General features: G+C 34.7%; 1 protein-coding gene across 1 annotated transcript; it reads right to left on the reverse strand.

Annotated features, from left to right (window-relative positions):
• Positions 1-1,057: 1,057 nt before the first annotated feature.
• Pdi (protein disulfide isomerase) lies at positions 1,058-17,979 on the reverse strand. Its single transcript, XM_028173254.2, has 10 exons — positions 17,757-17,979; positions 17,368-17,565; positions 16,771-17,042; positions 15,803-15,970; positions 11,231-11,340; positions 9,395-9,515; positions 7,158-7,324; positions 3,946-4,111; positions 3,504-3,593; positions 1,058-2,043 (listed from the first exon to the last, which is right to left on the reverse strand). Exons 1-10 carry the CDS (start codon positions 17,899-17,901, stop codon positions 1,996-1,998), a joined length of 1,485 nt encoding a protein of 494 aa, XP_028029055.1. The 5' UTR covers positions 17,902-17,979; the 3' UTR covers positions 1,058-1,995.
• Positions 17,980-18,020: the final 41 nt, after the last annotated feature.

Below are 18,020 nucleotides of genomic sequence, written 5' to 3' on the forward strand. Positions count from 1 at the left end.
GGAGGGTTAGATCGACACTTAATGGTTAATTAAACAAGAACGAAATACTAAGTAGACATAGCGGTAGTATTACTCGGAAAAAAATTACTACTTTGTCTATGAAATTCTGTAAAGCTCCATCGTAATTCAAACAAATAGGTAATTTAAATCTTAAGCTTATTATCTATGATTTATAACAAATACAATGTATTTTTGTAGTGCATTATTTTTAAACGAACGCTAAATTTGTCTAGGATTAAAAGTAGAACAACTTGCCCTTGAGATGTTCTTATACTCTGGATAAAGACTGAAAATATACTTGGTTTTATTCGAGTATAAAAAATCATAGAAGCTAAAAAAAAATTTCGAAATTATAAGACACCTAACTCCATTTTATCTATTTACACTGGTTAGAAGTACCAAGCCGTGTGAGGTACATTATTTAATGCTCAAACTAATAATTCCTAATTTTAAAAGGCCCAACAAATTATGTTAAGGAATAATAATACTCAGGAGTTAAGATTATTATTTAAAAAAAACCTTTTTAATGATATTTTATATTTGTATGAAGAGTAAATTTAAAATACTAGATAGAAGAAGAGAAAACAGACAGAGGTCATAAGGCTACTTTTGACCCGATGACATAATGTTGCTGAATTCCTAACTAATTGTTAACACAAGTTTTAAATCTTCTACATTTGTTTTGTTGGCATAGGGTAGAAACATCCTCTTCTAGTGTTAAAATGCGAATAATTCATCGGACATCGGTTACCAACTTTCTCGAGTACTGTTCCAGCGTATCATTTATCACCGTCCAGCATTTACTGCATTATATACCAGGACGTATTGTTAACACACATGAGTGGGTACTTAACATCTTGTCTATTTCTACCACAAAGCAGCCGTGTGCTTCGGCTTGAAGGGTGCGACAGCTTACGCAATACTATTGCACAACAATATACAAGCTGTTATGTCTATGGGCCCCAGTGACTGATTACATTATATGAGGCATTCAACCATATAAGCATAAAGATTCCGTATAGAACATTTGATCAAAAGGGCGTAAAAAATAAAAACATTTTATTATAATCATTTTTTATTCATTTTATTTATCAATTTCTGTATCTACAACTGATACACAAAAGTTTTGGCAGATACGCTGTCCTGATTATTTACAATAAAAATGACATATAGAAAATTACATATCCAATTTGAGATACACAAGTATTAAGTTTCAGAAGGTCTAGTTTAAAAAAAAATTATTACAAAAATACAACTTAGTATTTTTCTAACTGGATCTTATCTTAATCTATTTCTTGTGATGGTTATAATATAAAAAGAAGTACAAAATAATCGCCAATATTATCTACGAGTGTAAAACACGTACTTGTTCGATGTAACTAATCTTTGTACTAAGGAATGTTAAGACGATCATTATGATACAGAAATTATAAATACAGCTGCTACAACTAACGACGCTGACGTCACAAAGGAGTCACGAACAGAAACAGCATTTAAATTAAGTTCAACAGTTCGCACGAGATCCGTGTCCATAGATGAAGCGGATAATCAGTTTCATGTGTACTCTCTCTATCTCTCTCTCTCTGGTCACTGGTTGTACGAATGTTCGACATAAATTATCAAGTGCGTATGTAACTAACAACCCTATAGAATATGCCATCGTTTCTCAAACTTTCGTCGCAACGTGTCATAAAATAAGATTCGCATTCGAAATATTTAACGGCAGTCGATTTGGATCTTAGATTTTTGTTAAATTAGAACTAAAAGGTAGCGAGAGGGGGCGTAGTCAAACTTTGAATATTTTAATATCAATTACGTAGTAAAAGGTTGAGAAACGACATCAATAGACAAACAACTTCAACACAATTTAGAGAACAATTCAACAAACAGTCTAGCGAACAAAATGCAGATATTTGTAAGTATAAAAAGTAAATAATTATAACTATACAGTACTATTCTATGGAAGTCTCATAAGAGGGCGCCGCGGCCAAGTGTTTATAACTCGTCTCTGGCAGGCACATCTTCCTCCTCTTCGAATTCGGTCTGCGAAAGAAAACGACATTAAATAACACTAGAAAAAATTCAATTCGACAAATTTAGCATCTATACTAATATGTAAATCTACAGTGGTTTTTACGGATGTTCCGTTATAACTACTGAAACATGCATCCGATTGACTTGAAACTTGGTATCAAAGTAGAAAATACATAATATACTTAATGGATAGGCTAATATTTATATGAGTGTTGGACTCCCTACAGCAGTTACGGGGGCGTTAATGTTGAGAATCTTTGTGGGGGGTGAGAAATAATAATGTTAATTTTAAATGCCCAGCGAAGCGGACGGGTACGGCTAGTACATAATAACTTCACAAGTCACTTAAAAGCTAATGTCATCAGTATTATTATTACATTAAATATATTGAAGAAGTAATTTTCAAAATGTAAATGTAACAAAGTTACAAGTTCTATAATAATTTAACCAAACCGTATCATTAACTGAAAGCGTACAATTACAGAACGCGCATGACGAAAACAAACACACAGCGTTACAGAAATTACAAATCAAATGTACCGGCTTATTGTATGTTATGCGTATTAATACTAATTAATGGTTTAATGATAGCGTTTGACTTGTTTTGTTTTGTGGTTTATGTTTAAAACAACATGCAACAAATAATGAAAATTGACTTCAGCAACTTAAAATGTTTTTATTTTTATTGCATAGATGTGTGGACGAGGTCACAGCCCATCTGGCGTTAAGTGGTTGCCGGAGCCGATAGGCATCTACAACGTAAATTCCCCCACCGACCTTGAGATATGAGTTCTAAAGTCTCAATATAGTTACAAGGGCAGCCCAACCCTTCAACGAGGAGGAGACAGAAATAAGCAGGGTGGTGGTACCTGCCCGTGCGGACTCACAAGAGGTCCTACCACCAGTAAAAAATAATATTATCAATGTAGTCGAATTTAAATTGTGAATTCTTAAGAATGACTCGAAAATTACTAGTTAGAACCTAATAAAATGTAAAAGGGACCACGAGGAGGGAAAGAAGCACGAGGATATAAAAAAAAGAATATTTAAAATCAGATCACCTAAAGTTCTGTGATAACACATTTAAAGAAAGTACAGACGAATATAAAAACTCCACCTTTTTTTATTCACATATGATTAAAATTATAAATTAAGTCTTTAATGTTGGTTTCCACACTATCGACGCATTTAGGATTTTTTTTAATAAAACTATTATTTTAGCATCGAGACTATATGAGGGATTTTTCGCCAGTACGTATGAGGTCTTTCCAAGGCAAAACTGGATTTGTTTACGCTATGAGACCTTATAGGCCTCAAAAATGTTTTCTAATGTACCCATACTTATAGAAATGTGGACTTGTCGCCTTACGCATCAAGTTTTGACTGCGGCATTAGGGACTAGTCGCGAATAAAACGCAGTCAACGTGCTAAATATATCTAAAACAAAGAAATAAATTATGAGAACTCACCACAGAAGGTACTGGCTCGGCGCCTTCACCGTCGGTCTCAACGAACTTAGTGAGGCCGGCCAGTGTCCTCTCGCCGTTGTAGTCGTGGACCTGAACAAAACAATATTCATTTTAAAAAAAAATACAAACAATATTTTTTAATATTCAATATCGAAACTTTGAGAATCGTATGTTTTTTTTTTAATGCTTTAACCTAGTGCTAGTAGTAAGTAGTAATTCTTGTAGGCTGTTAAAATAAAAGAAAGACATCTTTCAAGTTCATTTTCAGTACAAATTGTGTTAATTGAATTTTCAAATTAATGAATTTTATTCATTTATATGGCCACCATAGGACTTAAACTCTATAATGACGTATGAGAAAAAAAAATTACTGATAAAACCCTTCATTACTTTACTAGCACACTTGTTAGCTCGTATATTTCGTCTGAATCACATCTCTCACCTGGTTGTCCTTGCTGTAAAGTTTGATCGTTGGGAAGGACGTGATCTTGGTGTGTTCCAGTTCGTTGGCGGTGGCGTCGATTTTGGCAATGATGACGTCATCGTCGTTCTCAAAGTGCTCGCCGAGTTTGTCGTAGATAGGGACCAGCTGTTTGCAGTGGCCGCACCTATAAAACAAAATTAAATGCTCTTATGTTGGGAGACAAGTACTCTGGGAGATGAGAGCGAAACAATAGGTTTTTTTTTCCTACCTAAGCTGGTAGCCTTTAGAGGTTACTTAGGCTAGCGTAGCTGAGCGAGTAAGTGAGCTCACGGGGCTCTAACCTGAGGACGTTGCTAACACTAGCCCTAGCACGAGCAATGGTTCACAGTACAATAGGGGTCCGATTAACGGTGAACTTACACGTCATTTCACTAAATGTACCTGAACCTGTTTTCTTTTTAATATTAGAACAATCTAGAATTATCTTATGTGTCGAAGCGACAATCTCGCGCTAGTATGAAGATAGGCCACTTTGCATGTTTGTGATCTGGCAAGCGATTCTTTCAAGGATGATTAAAGCAATATTACTACTATCCTTATCGTTCATGGAAATACAATAACTGTTTGTTATTTATAACAAACAATGATTATTATCAATCGATAATTAAGGTAATCTTGATAAAATAAAAATTAAAAAACTTAACTGAAATTGACAATCTTAAACATTAATATGTTACCGGAATTTGAATTTTGATTATTATAATTTTACTTTAACATAAAAACATAAAGTTAATCTAATATTAATTAATACGGTTAAAAACTATTTTGGTTTTTCATTTCATATTACTTACTATATCTATGTGATAAATGACGAAAACAAACAATAGCCTCATTATCATTTCATTAAAATAAAAATCCTGCCTTTCATATTGTAATAAAAATAAACATTTCATTTTCCGAACCAGTGAACAAGTCATAATAAAATTGTCACATTCTGTCGGCAAATAAAAATTAATTGTTCGTACGAAATCAACTGAATAACACCTTAACGAACTGAATTAATAGCACTTGTGTAAATTTTATTATAGAGATCTCATAATAGACGTGTCATATTATGTTAGATTACATATTGGCTCTACATCACATAGAGACAATCGACCTTGTCCTGGAGTAAGGACGCGGTATTACGCAATTTACCTGAATGCTTCTCAACAATACAAGTAATCTTATTATTTTAAATGAAAACTGTCATTAAGGTTGAAATCGTCTGGTGAGCTAATAACTGTGTTTAAAGAAATCAGAAATGCTAGCTAGGTCATAGCTGAGCAAACTTCGTTTGAAGAAAAACATGTTTAATTCAGTACGCGGCAAAAGATATCAGTGGGGACGCTCTGTAAAGGAGTGTTTCCAGGCAACTCTAAGTAATTTTACTACGGTCGTCAGTGGAGCTATGATAAAATAGAGATTATGTGATCCTCTATAACAATTCCTCGGAGCATTGCCCTTGGAACAAACGGTATAAAACACGCAGAGAATCGAAGTCTTTTGATTAATTATCGACAATTCGAACAACTCTCTTCTGTATAGTCAAATGAAGATAATATCTGATATGTTGGAGACGGAGCAGTATTCTCCAAGCAAGGCCTGGTCTTGTTTTTTGTAAAACACATTCTGTGTCGAGACATGAAAACTCCCAGCAATTTAGAAGCCAATAGACTATAATCTACCAAATGACTCCGATTTGAACACCATTCGAAATATCGACCCAATGAATACATATAGGCTTTAGAAGAAATTGTAACCACATGGCAAAAAGTAAATCAGAGGTTCTATTAATTTCTGGAGTTTTCCATACGCTCAAGTGGGAGACTACTGGTTTGGATGGGCTAGCGTCATAGGTACCAGCAATGTGGTCACAGAAAATCGCGAAAACGAAACCTGAACTTACCACAACAAATCACTCAAAAGTACATTCAAACTGATAGCTGAGACGTTACTAAAATTAACGCGCTTTGTGATTCACAGAAAAACATGACATTACGTTAATTTATCGAGAAATCATAATAAATTATATACCTACCTACCTTAAATCATTTTTTCATTATCCCGTTTTGAATATATAAATTAAAATATACGTTGCTTAACTGACATTTTACGTGTTCCGATTCGCTGCATTAATACGACAGTAAGGTCGTGAAAAAAAATTAACGTGGTATGAGCACGTTATGCGAATAAAGGATGATCATGTGAGCAAAAGGACTCTGGGTACGAAAGTGATCGGTAATGTAAAGAGAAGGGGGGACGTATAAAGACTTGAATGGGCTGTGTGAAAGAAGTCCTCCCGATCCACTAGTGGTGCTTTTAGGTACCTCAAACACCGGTCATCGTTCTCGTCGAACCTGTCGCTTGCGACGAAGGGCTCGACGAGTAAATTAGCCCTCAGGCACAGCCCACTGAGTTTCTCGCCGGATCTTCTCAGTGGGTCGCGTTTCCGATCCGGTGGTAGATTCTGCGAAGCACGGCTCTTGCTAGGGTTCGTGTTAGCAATGTTTTCAGGTTTAAACCCTATGAGCTCACCTACTAGTTAAGGTTCCGCTGATATAGCTACTCAAGGCTATCAGCTTAGGTAGGAAAAAAAAAGAAGGGAAAGAGGATATGCGAGAGAGAAAATTGTGAGTGCAGAGATGACGTATGATAGGTCTGAATGGAATAAGAGAATATGCTGGAACGTGCCCACATCGTCTTCTCGCGTTAAAACTGCGTAACCTCAAAACTTACTAATTTTATAGGATTGTGATTTAAAGGTTTACCATGTGATATATTTTTAATATTAATCATCTTTGCAACATTTATTTTTTATTTTTTACCAGTTACATTATCTGTCTTTTAAAGCAAGACAAAATTATTAATTTTGTTAATAGAAAAAGAAAAAAGAACTAAAACTAAACAACGCTCTTTTGATAGTATTTATGAGAAAAATATGGTTATAGATACCAAATGATTCCACATATTAACTCAATTTCGAATATTTTTGGAAATTGTACACTTTTAATGCGAAAATACGACATAATGACGAATTGTACAAATGTATATTATTATATTTTTTTTTACTGTTTGTTGAATGTAAATTGTGTTTTGTTGTGCAATAAAGTGTATTCTCTCTCTCTCTCTCTCTAATGAGAAAAGAGCAAAAAGAAAAAGGTCGAAAGTGATTTGATCGATCGACTTACCAAGGAGCGTAGAATTCGACGAGGACCTTCTTAGTTGTGTCGAAGACGACTTCGTCGAAGTTGGCGGCGACGAGCACTTTGACGGGTTTGGCGGCCCAGTCCGCGGGCAGGTCTTCGCTCAGCAGATGCTGCTTCAGGGTGCCGTCGAAGAACGATTGAACGAATTCCTACAAAGAAAACTATACGTGTAACTGAAGCTTTCGCTATTAAAATCTCCGGAAAACTTGAGAAACCAACAAAAAAATATATACTGGGTGTTAGTAGAGCGCTTCCGAAAACGAAGACAGACGATAGTACTGATACTTTTATAAGAAATTTCTACTTAAACAGCAAAGTGCGGAGGGAGGGATTCTGTAGATTATGCCACATAATTTTAAATTTAGTTATTATTAAATTTAAGTTTATAGATTAAGATTACAGGCAGCGGCAGAATAACACCGATAGTTTCAGCTATCACAAAGTTGAGCCTCGGCCTTTTTATCTACACTGTTAATATAATATATTGTAATATTGTTTAGAATTAGAATTTTTATGTCATATTAATTGAAAATTTATTTGTATTGTGGAGTAAATAAATGCAATGACTATTATTATTAATAATGACACCTTTGATGATGGGACGGAAAAAAATAGATCCTGACTAAAAAAATTATCATATTTTAAAACGTTTTATTAGCATTATTTACGCTCCATCACCTTAGTACAGCTAAATGAAACGGTAGTTTCATAAAAAATAGGTGTGTACATTACTTTACTAAAAAAAAAAAACAGCAATGAAACACAAAATCAAAAACAGCTGATGCTCGGATCAACGAACACACGCGCGCGGCGCGGCGCATAAATACTTATTTACAATATTTGTCTAAATAACTCCATCATCATAATATATACGTGTAGTTTGAATTTCGTTTCGAAAACTATTAATAAAAAAATATTAAAAAATTTTGTCTACTTTCTTTTAACTTGGTATAGAATTTTAAAACATATCTTTTAATACCACTCTCCGATGAGAGCAAATTGTACACACGAGCAACAAGCAGTCTGTTCGCCGTACATGATCGTACGGACATGGTTATTGTCATGAACGATTCCTTTTTTTTAACGAAATTCTCAAGCAATTAAACACGTGAAATTTTATTTTCTTATGTCATTAAATCGAATCAAATGTGAATTGATGTTTTTAATTGAACATCAATTAAGTTTACTCCATTGAAATAGCTGACAAAGTTTTTTTGTTATGATATTTTTTCCAAATTTTAAACTTTAAATGGCTTCCCCGTCTATATAATGCAAGAGTGTAAGTAATAACGCATTGATAACATACGACTGTTTTAACACATTTATGAAACACGGTCGAAGCGTGACAAACAAACTGCCTCATTATATCGTAAACTGTTTGTATGATAAGGCGATAAGTGATACTTGCAATTTTACTTAATTTGAACGAGCAACGTGAAAAACAATCTAGGCAACTTCAAAAATGTAGGATAAATAGTTCAACTTTTATTTTAAACCAATATCCAAAAAGGAGAAGGTTCAATGTTCGATTGTATAAATTTTTTTTTATTTTTTTTTATTGCTTATATGAGTGGACGAGCTCACAGCCCACCTGGTGTTAAGCGGTTACTGGAGCCCATAGACATCTACGACGTAAATGCGCCACCCACCTTGAGATATAAGTTCTAAGGTCTCAAGTATCTCAATTTTTGATATGTTCCCAGATTTCTCCGTTATTTTGAAAATACTTTTTAATTATGGTCAAGCCGGTCTCGTTGTTAAGATTGATTTACTAATGTATATATCGCTCTGGAAGTTGAATTTCAATATTTTTTAAAATAATTATTATCCTTTTTTTTGTACTCTTTGTTTTCAAATTACTGATAATCTTTTGGCATTCACATCTGGCTTTTATCGAATACTAGGTTTTGAAATAATAATTTCCTTGATCATATTTATTTATCGTAGAAAGACGAAATTAAATCTCAATAGTACGCAAAATACATTATTTATATACTCGACATTGGATATACTGAAAAAATATAACATTTTATGTTTGTGTGTTTGTCGAGATCTCAGACTTATCAGACGTTTCTCATGCATTGCCGTCAATGAACTTTTCTCATACATTAGCGTCAATGTACAACAGATAGATGGAACAAAATAATGTTTTTAATCAACGCAGGTCGTAGTCGAGCACAGCAGAACTAACTTATGAATATATATTTTTAAAATTTTACCTCAATAGCGTTAGGCGACAGCTCATTACTGCTGGGCTTGTATTTGGCCATGTCTTGTTCAAGGGCGATCAGACGAGCAGATGGAACCTCATCCTTCTTCATGCCGAAGAACTCCAAGATCCTAATTTAAAGAAAACAAAAAAAAGTGTGTCAATTAAGCTGAAAAAGGCTGTTTTAAAATACGCTATTATTTAAATAGGCCGTGAAAATCGATTTGATGTTTCATATAGACTCCATTTATCGAACGCACTGCACGTGAAATCGAATTTACTCCATATTATTTACTGTTTTCGTGTTTCAACAAATCAAAGGATTTTTCGCTTTGAAATCGTTGAAATTTATCAACCTTATTGGATCCACATGTTGGTTCGTGACGTCATCAATATTAGGTGCGGACGTCGGTGTGTGTGTGTGAGAGAGAGAGAGATGTTTCCGGTGCTCACCCACTCTTCCTAATGCCTCTCAATATATCATGAACGTCATCTACGTCATTTTAAAGCTATTTCGATGTGGTTTCCATTAGAAACGTATATTTTAAACGTGCTTTTGCGTACGAAATAATAAATACTACTCCATCCACTAAGACAAATCTGGGGGCCATTCCAGCTACGCACTGACTGGCAGGTGATCTCATGGACTCAACCTGAGAAAGCTTCCTAACACGGGCCCTAACAAGAGCAGTGCTTCGCAGAATCTAAAAACGGATCGGAATCGCGGCCCACTGAGAAGATCCGGCAAAAAACTCACTGGGCTGGGTCTATGGGTCTTTCTTATTAAATAGCCGTGAATGTTGCTCACTACAAACTTTAACGCATGACCGACCACGGCGGAAATAGGCAGAACCGTATAGGTACCTACCTAAGTGCGGGCTCAAATTACGCCGGACCAGCCAGACCCGCCTCTCGGATGTAGGCATGGAATTTGATTTAAAATTTCAAATTCACATAGCATTTTATCGCTATACGTGGATTTCGGTGATAGCATCGGATTGATTGAATTTATTTTAGATTTGATTAGATTAAAACGAAATTCGTGGTTATCCTATCACGATTACCGTTGTTAGGTACCTAACACGTTTTAAAACGCGTCCTTCGACAGTTTTTTTTTTAAAGTAACAATTATCAGTACATGAAAATGACAGTAGGTATTCAATCTGCATTAATCGACCACTATTGATGTAGTATAATCTGGTTTCTAATATTTATGTGTATCGTTTCTCCAAGCTTGTCAGTCACAGAAAAGTTTAAGTAATGTGACAGTTGATGAACATGAAAGTAAAAAAAAACACTTTCTCAAGTTTTTACGTCCTCCCTTTATTAGTGCTTCGGATTTTTTATTATTATTTTTATTATTTAGATTATTGTTAAGATGTTACTGGAACTCATAGGTATCAACAAAGAAAATGCCGCTGCCCACCTTGACACATTAGTTCTAAGTCCCAGTTTTTACAGTACAGCGGCTAATCCACCCTTCCAACCGAAAGGCATTACTACTTCACGGCAAAAATAGGACGCCCTAGCTCCAGTAAAAACTAACAAGAACAGCCGGTATACTGATAATGTGTTCAGTTTAGACCTTTAAACGTTACTGGTGGTAGGACCTCTTGCGAGTCCGCGCGGATAGGTACCACCGCTCTGCTTATTCCTGCCGTGAAGCAGTAATGCGTTTCGGTTTGAAGGGTGGGGCAGCCGCTGTAACTATACTTGAAACCTTAAAACTTGTATCGCAAGGTGGGTGGCGCATTTACGTTGTAGATGTCTACGGGCTCCAGTAACCACCTAACACCAGGTGGGCTGTAATCACGTCCACCCACTAAGCAATAAAAGAAAACGTTACCTTTGGTGTTCATCTTCGTCGGCATCGATGGCGACGGTCATGATCCTGTCGCGGTAGGTCTTTGCGACCGGCTTCAAATCCTCAAGGTATTTCTCGAAGTCGCCATTTTTCTAAACAAATACACGAAAATTATTCGTTGGCGTCACGAAAAGTCGTACAGAAAAAAGAAAAAAAAAGATTAACTTTTACTTTCGGTATGAACGAGGCCAACTCCCCCCCCCCCCCACCTATTCCCTAGTAGCTTAAGGGGCTATTCCAGCTTCTCGCGAACGGAGTTGGGCCACCGTTGCGTTGGTCACGTAACGTTAACACATAATATGTCGGAGACGGTCATTAGTTTGGTAGCAAAACGAAACTCGGCACGATTCCCGAGAGGTGACAACACGACCGCGATGTGGTCGGAACTCGGCTAACTTCGTGCTACGACAGAGCCTAGCCGATGAAGGCGAGCGTAGACGCCATTTTTACACTTAACATAACCAGCCGTCTTGAAGAGCGGTGCCTCCGCCCTAGAACTGTCATTCGTTTTTGTTTGCTAACGTCAAGAGAAGATTTCTAAATTGCTCTAAGACAACAAACGTGTTTTGTGTACTCAATATTTCTCTTAACTCGATATCACCCAATTTGCCGCTATGATGTCTGACGATGGTGTTAATAGTGCGGTTTCTCCGACACATAAATATAAATAGTTCAATTTATTTAAAACTAGGTTTCTTTTTCAAACTGTAGTAGATGAGAATTATTCTTTATCAATAACCCTTTAAAGATTTAACTTAACACTTAGGTACGTACGTACGTAACGGAATCTTTCAAAGCAATTTTCACCAAGTTCAGTTTTTTTTAATTGTGTATATCTATCTACCTATATTAAATGCTCTAGAAGTAAATAAAGTAAATGTGGCCACCTGAGACCTGAGGTCAGAGCTCCGGATGTCCCGGCCTTTAAATCCAAACGCTTGACTGATTCGCGGGAGAAACAAGCAAATAGGTTTAAGATAGTATTCACTCGAGTGGTCCTACATTATGCCTTAGTCAGTACAAGCTTTGCGTAGTGTCGTATTTTTTATTGATCGAAACGCAAAAAATTAGGATTCGCTTTCGTCATATACGGCATACCGCTCATCTTATTGCTATAAAATTTATATTCAATGTCTGTGCGTGAGTTTGCTTGCACTTTGAGCTAAATTTACACTATTTTATAATTGAGGCCATCAGCGTAAAAGTGGCCTAATCCACATTTTTTCATAATCATGCTTATATTATGTATATTGTAATTTATTAAAAATATAATAAATTTTGATGCAAAACCGGCCTATCCATAGTTTCACCCACAGATAACAACAGTTGATTTTGTAAACATTATTTCTGCGTGTATTGTTTTTTTGCTTACTCTAATTCAATTTCATGAAAACTTAAACCTCATTGCTGCATAATAACTATGGTAAGCTTAGGTCACTTTTGCGCTGACGGCCCCAAATAACACTAGTCATTGCTGAAGGTTGCATCTAATATACATTCGATACGTCGGAGCACCGTTATAGCTACCGAATGCTGACAGGGTTCATCGGCCCCGTCCGGACGATTACCTTCCTACGTCAATATTAAGACAATCACGTAGGCGATTTTAAACGTTATCCACGTTTGTTTATAGTGCAATTTTAAATAACACTGTAAACGAACGACAGCTTCAAGATCAGGTTTTTTTTTTTCAGAAATAATTTGTTCTGATTGGTTAATGAAGAGATAGGCTTTCTATATTAGTCGGGTAATTGAATGAACCAAATTTTGCACGTAGTTTTTGAAATAATATTTTGAGCACTATATAACGCGACCCATTGTAAACGTTATAAGGTAAATCTACTAAAACTACTATTTAATTACATATATGTAATACATAATTTTTTGTTATTTTAGATTTTACAATATGAATATTATTTTTCACAAATTTACTAATCCCTCCGGGCATTTTAATGTAATGATTTAATATTAAAATATTATCAAAATTTTAAAATGTGTGGAACTTTTATCATAGTTCAAAAAGTGATTATAACGAATTAAAAACAAACTCACGGACCATATGGTGCTAAATGGTTATATACGTTCATTATATATAGGAAATGTCGATTTTGATATGTCACCACCGTTAGATAAAGTCTAATTATACTATACAGCGGTTGCCTTCTGCTTAGCAACCAAAATGAGCAAAACGGTGGTAGCTACCCGTACGGACTCACAATACGACGCCTACCACAGTTTAATATTTTTGCCGATTTCATGTTTATTATAATGATGTTCATTTATTAACGCGACAATAGTTTTTTTTAAACTGCCGTATTATTGCACCGATCGATACGAATACACCGGGCTTCTCAAACATCATTAATGTTCACTCGATTTATATGAAACAAAATGAAACATGCATTTCCAAAATGCAATTTAAATTGAGGACCCGAATAGATCAAGAAAGAAATATCGAGCGGATGAAAATATTTTTAGATATTCTTGAAATATTAATTTGCTCTACGTTACGAAGAACTCGTAATGAATACAGCAATGTAGAATTGTCAATTTCTATAGAAATTGGAGTTACGATTGAAATTAGACCACGCATATTGAATGACATTACATGTAGGTACATCTATATGTTAAATTGGAATGAATTTTATCACCGTTTCCGACAGACTAATTAATATACAGGAAACCAGATAGGCAAAAAAGCACACGAACGACTCATGTCTAGTTGACTATGTGCACAAGGATGATGTATCAAATTTCAAAATCTCAGTCTTTAAAAATAAATCAACTGACAAATCTTTTTTTTTAACCGCGTATCATCTTAGAAACGTAAGCCGTAAAAATTCAATAGTAAATATGTATCATAAAATTAAACTAAAATCATAAAGTTAAAACACAGATGTACATATAAAAGAAATTAACATAATTCATGAGGAGATTATTAATAATTATTTAACAATCAAACTACAGTGAATTAAAAGTACGATAGTATGTGTTTATCATGTTTGCGTTTTATCTTTTAAAAATATTCGAATTGTGCTTTCGATACGGCGTCTTATCCGTGAAAGTTCAACAGTTAAAGGTCACTCGCGTCGTTCACACAATCACGTGGCAGTGAAAGTGCAAGCTCTGTGAAGTATCGTCTATCTACTTTCGTGATCTTAAATGACTTTTATGTACAGATAGAAAATAGGTTACTCATTGACACGAAATACCGTTAGAAAACCTCGCGATCAAACCAGTGTTGTCAGCACCGATTATTTATTCATGGCAATTCACAATGATCAATGTTGCTGCCTGTCTATTGATACTGAAAAATTTCTATACTTTCACTTCGAATAGCTTTTGAAAAAAAAATTTTTTTAAATGCAAACCTAAGTATTGTAGTATTATGAATTTAGTAAGAAACTAATAAACTTATTTGGAATTTTTACCGTATTAATCTCCAAAGGCAGTTTAGTTGCGCTATGCACAATTTATGTGTGATAACGCATGGCTTTGGTAAACGCAAAGGCGTTTAAAGGAAATATTATGTTACGGTGTAACACCGAGGGGAGCCATCGTTCAGTGTGCTTAGTGCGAGTTTTTTAAGTTCTCGATAGCGTAGAAGTCAAATCAAATTTGTATGGAGTTGAAACGTTTGCCGCTAAGGGCGCTGTTCCAACTGCATACAAATATAAGTTACTTTTACACTGTCGAGAACGTTAAAAACTCGCACTAAGCACACAGTTCAGTTCGTTTGAGTATTTAATTAAGTCCATAATGATGCTCTTTGTGCATTGATAACGTTATCATTGTACACAGTAACTGGGTTTTTTTTATTATTAACTTTCTTGACTTCATTTGACCTTATTATAATAATGTTTAAATTTAATGCGAGCATGACAACAGGCATACCTATCTGTTATTTCTATATCCACTAAAGATTTTGATTAATAAAAAACTGTTAGTAACTATAGTTTGTTAAATGTAGCTCGATACGTGGGCAGTGTCAAATTTTTCTTTTCAACTTTGTTTAATAATTGATTTATCGAATAAAACTCTAGAATGATTATTCTGGGAACCATCTCACTTATCAAGCCATATTTGACAAATTATAATTTTGGTGTTCACTTCATCTACTCTCATAAGAATCTTTGATAACTACAGATCTAATACTTGCAATATTAAATTTCACACAGGTTTATATTAAAAAAATTATTTTCCTCGGATTTCAGCTTATCAGTTCTATGTCAATTGATTAAATAACATAGAACCTATTATAGACACCTATTATAAAAATGGCGGACATAGAAATCCATAATTTCAAAACAATATATTAGAATCGGTTCCAATTCAAAACAGAATTTCTTACTTCGAATTGATAAGTAATTAAAATACTTTTTAGCAATATAAACTATCAAGAAAATTTACATTTTAACAGTCAATAAATTTAACTTACTTTTACATTTTCTTACTCATCGGTAGCATAATTTTAACTTGTACATACTCTTATTCGAATGTTTCAGATTGCAATATTTCAATGTCTGTTTGATAAATAACATAATTTATTCTTACCTTGGATAAGAAGATAAGAAGGTGGTATTTGATCTTTCCACCAAAGATCTTGGAAGCAGTTTCATGCGAGAATTCAACAATAGTAGGCATGCTCTGGACAAACACCCAAGCATTGAGCAGATCCTCAGTGATTTCTTCATCTTCATATTTGACACGTTTCTCTTCGAACTATTAACAAATTTTACAATTTAAATTTGTTATGTTATATGTATGTAGTATTTTTTTTATTGTCATTATAGGCAGACAAACATTTGGTCGATATGATGTTAAGACGCCACCGTCAAAAATGGATGTCAGCAATGCCAGGGGCACAGCCAAGCCGGTACCTACTGCAGGGTATTCTCCACAATCCTCACAAGAAGGAGGATGTGCTCATGAGCACTTGGGAAACATCACTATATGTTCATTCAGAAATATTTTCAGTAGGATATTTTTTTTGTAGTTTCTCATATTTCCATGTTTATAAATAGCAAATAAGCACTATGAGACACTTTCAAAATAACCCTGAATTCTCAATCAGATGTACTAAAATGTTATAAAATCTTGATTTATTTGAAGTTATTTTTAGGTGACAAAATAATTCTACTAGTTCAAGGATTTACATTATTAAAATATGGTATATTATAACAACATGGGTGACTTCAGGACAATTACAATTCAAGATTTTCTTATGCATAATATAAAATAATATATTTATATCTTATAATATATATTTTAATGCTCTTATTATTTTCAAAGTTTAACTGATGTTGTAAGTATCTGTCGGTTAACATTTTTACATTGCAGTTACTAGCCAAGTGTCAAAATAAGATTCTCTCATCTTTGGATAAAAATTATATTGTTAGCACTCAAATAAATTATAGTTATACATTGACCAATTTTCGATATAATCAGTACCAAATGGAAATTATTATATTAATTTAAATGAAGAATGATATTTTTGATAAATGTTTGAGTTTTTTTCTTACGTTCTTGAAAAGCACAACATCTTCATCTTCAGCCTCCAACTCCTTGATCACTTTCTCATCGCTGACAATAGCAAATACTTGGTCATCAACAACTTGAGCAGTTGAAAGGAAAGTTTTGGCTCTGGCTGAGCTCTGGTCCGAAAAGAAACCAAATACAATAACAGTATTGGCATCAATAAGTTCTTTAGCCTGTTCAGCAGAGGTGACCTCAACAGCAGGGGGGCCAGTCTTCTTCTTCAGCCAACTGATGATGTCATCAGCTTGACGACCACCTGTTTTACACATGGTTATTGATTAACATTATTTTTATGTTTTAATTGTTAGGCAATCATTATTTATATGTTCATCAACTACTCAATTGGAAAACGAAATAATTGCTATACATTAAGACTACTGTTGAATAATTTATCAGCATACCTAATGAAATGTAGAGCGCTAAAACTTTAGACGGTGCCTAAATATCTGAATTTAAATTTTGCTTAAGATTATGCACACATAAATTATATTTTAAGATTGGATATTATTGTGTTATATTAAATAACTAAGATAAAATTGAAAAAAAAAATGTGTACATTTACAACAATTCTTGATGCTCACCTGAATAGTCGATAGGACTGCCATTCCTGAAGAATTTGAGAGTCGGGTATCCTCGTACACCGTAGCTCTCGGCGAGATCCTGTTCTTGAGTTGCGTCAACTTTCGCTAGTTTGATAGGAGATTCTTCTTCAGCCAGCTTTGTGGCTGCCTTGGCGTATTCCGGCGCCAGAGACTTGCAGTGGCCGCACCATGGAGCATCTGTATGAAGAACATGAGCGATAGTCATGACACTGTGACGTGCGATGTGATACAGGTACCGGCCGGCCGAGTTTTAATGTGTCTACTAAACACATTTATCCAGTTACAGATGGATTTTAATTGCAGCATGAAAATGAAATAAAATTATAAATATTTCATAGAAAAACAAGTATTAAGTCAGTTTTACTTACAGAATTCAACTAAAATGTACTCCGTGGTTGAAATTACAGTTTCAAAGTTAGCTTTACTCAAAACGAGCACATTTTCTTCAGTGGGCACTTCATCTCCGAGAGCGAGCCCTAGCAGGGCTATAGCCGTGAAAATTAAAACACGCATTGCGATATTATCGGCACCTTTTTGCTAGCCTACTCAGAAGACGGAACTCTGTAAAATGCCGAAAAGCGCCACTTCATTCCCTTTGCCAAACTTGACGTGGCAGCGTCGAACGTGTGTTT

This window comes from Bombyx mandarina, chromosome 11, assembly GCF_030267445.1.
Source record: "Bombyx mandarina strain Sakado chromosome 11, ASM3026744v2".
NCBI lineage: Eukaryota > Metazoa > Arthropoda > Insecta > Lepidoptera > Bombycidae > Bombyx > Bombyx mandarina.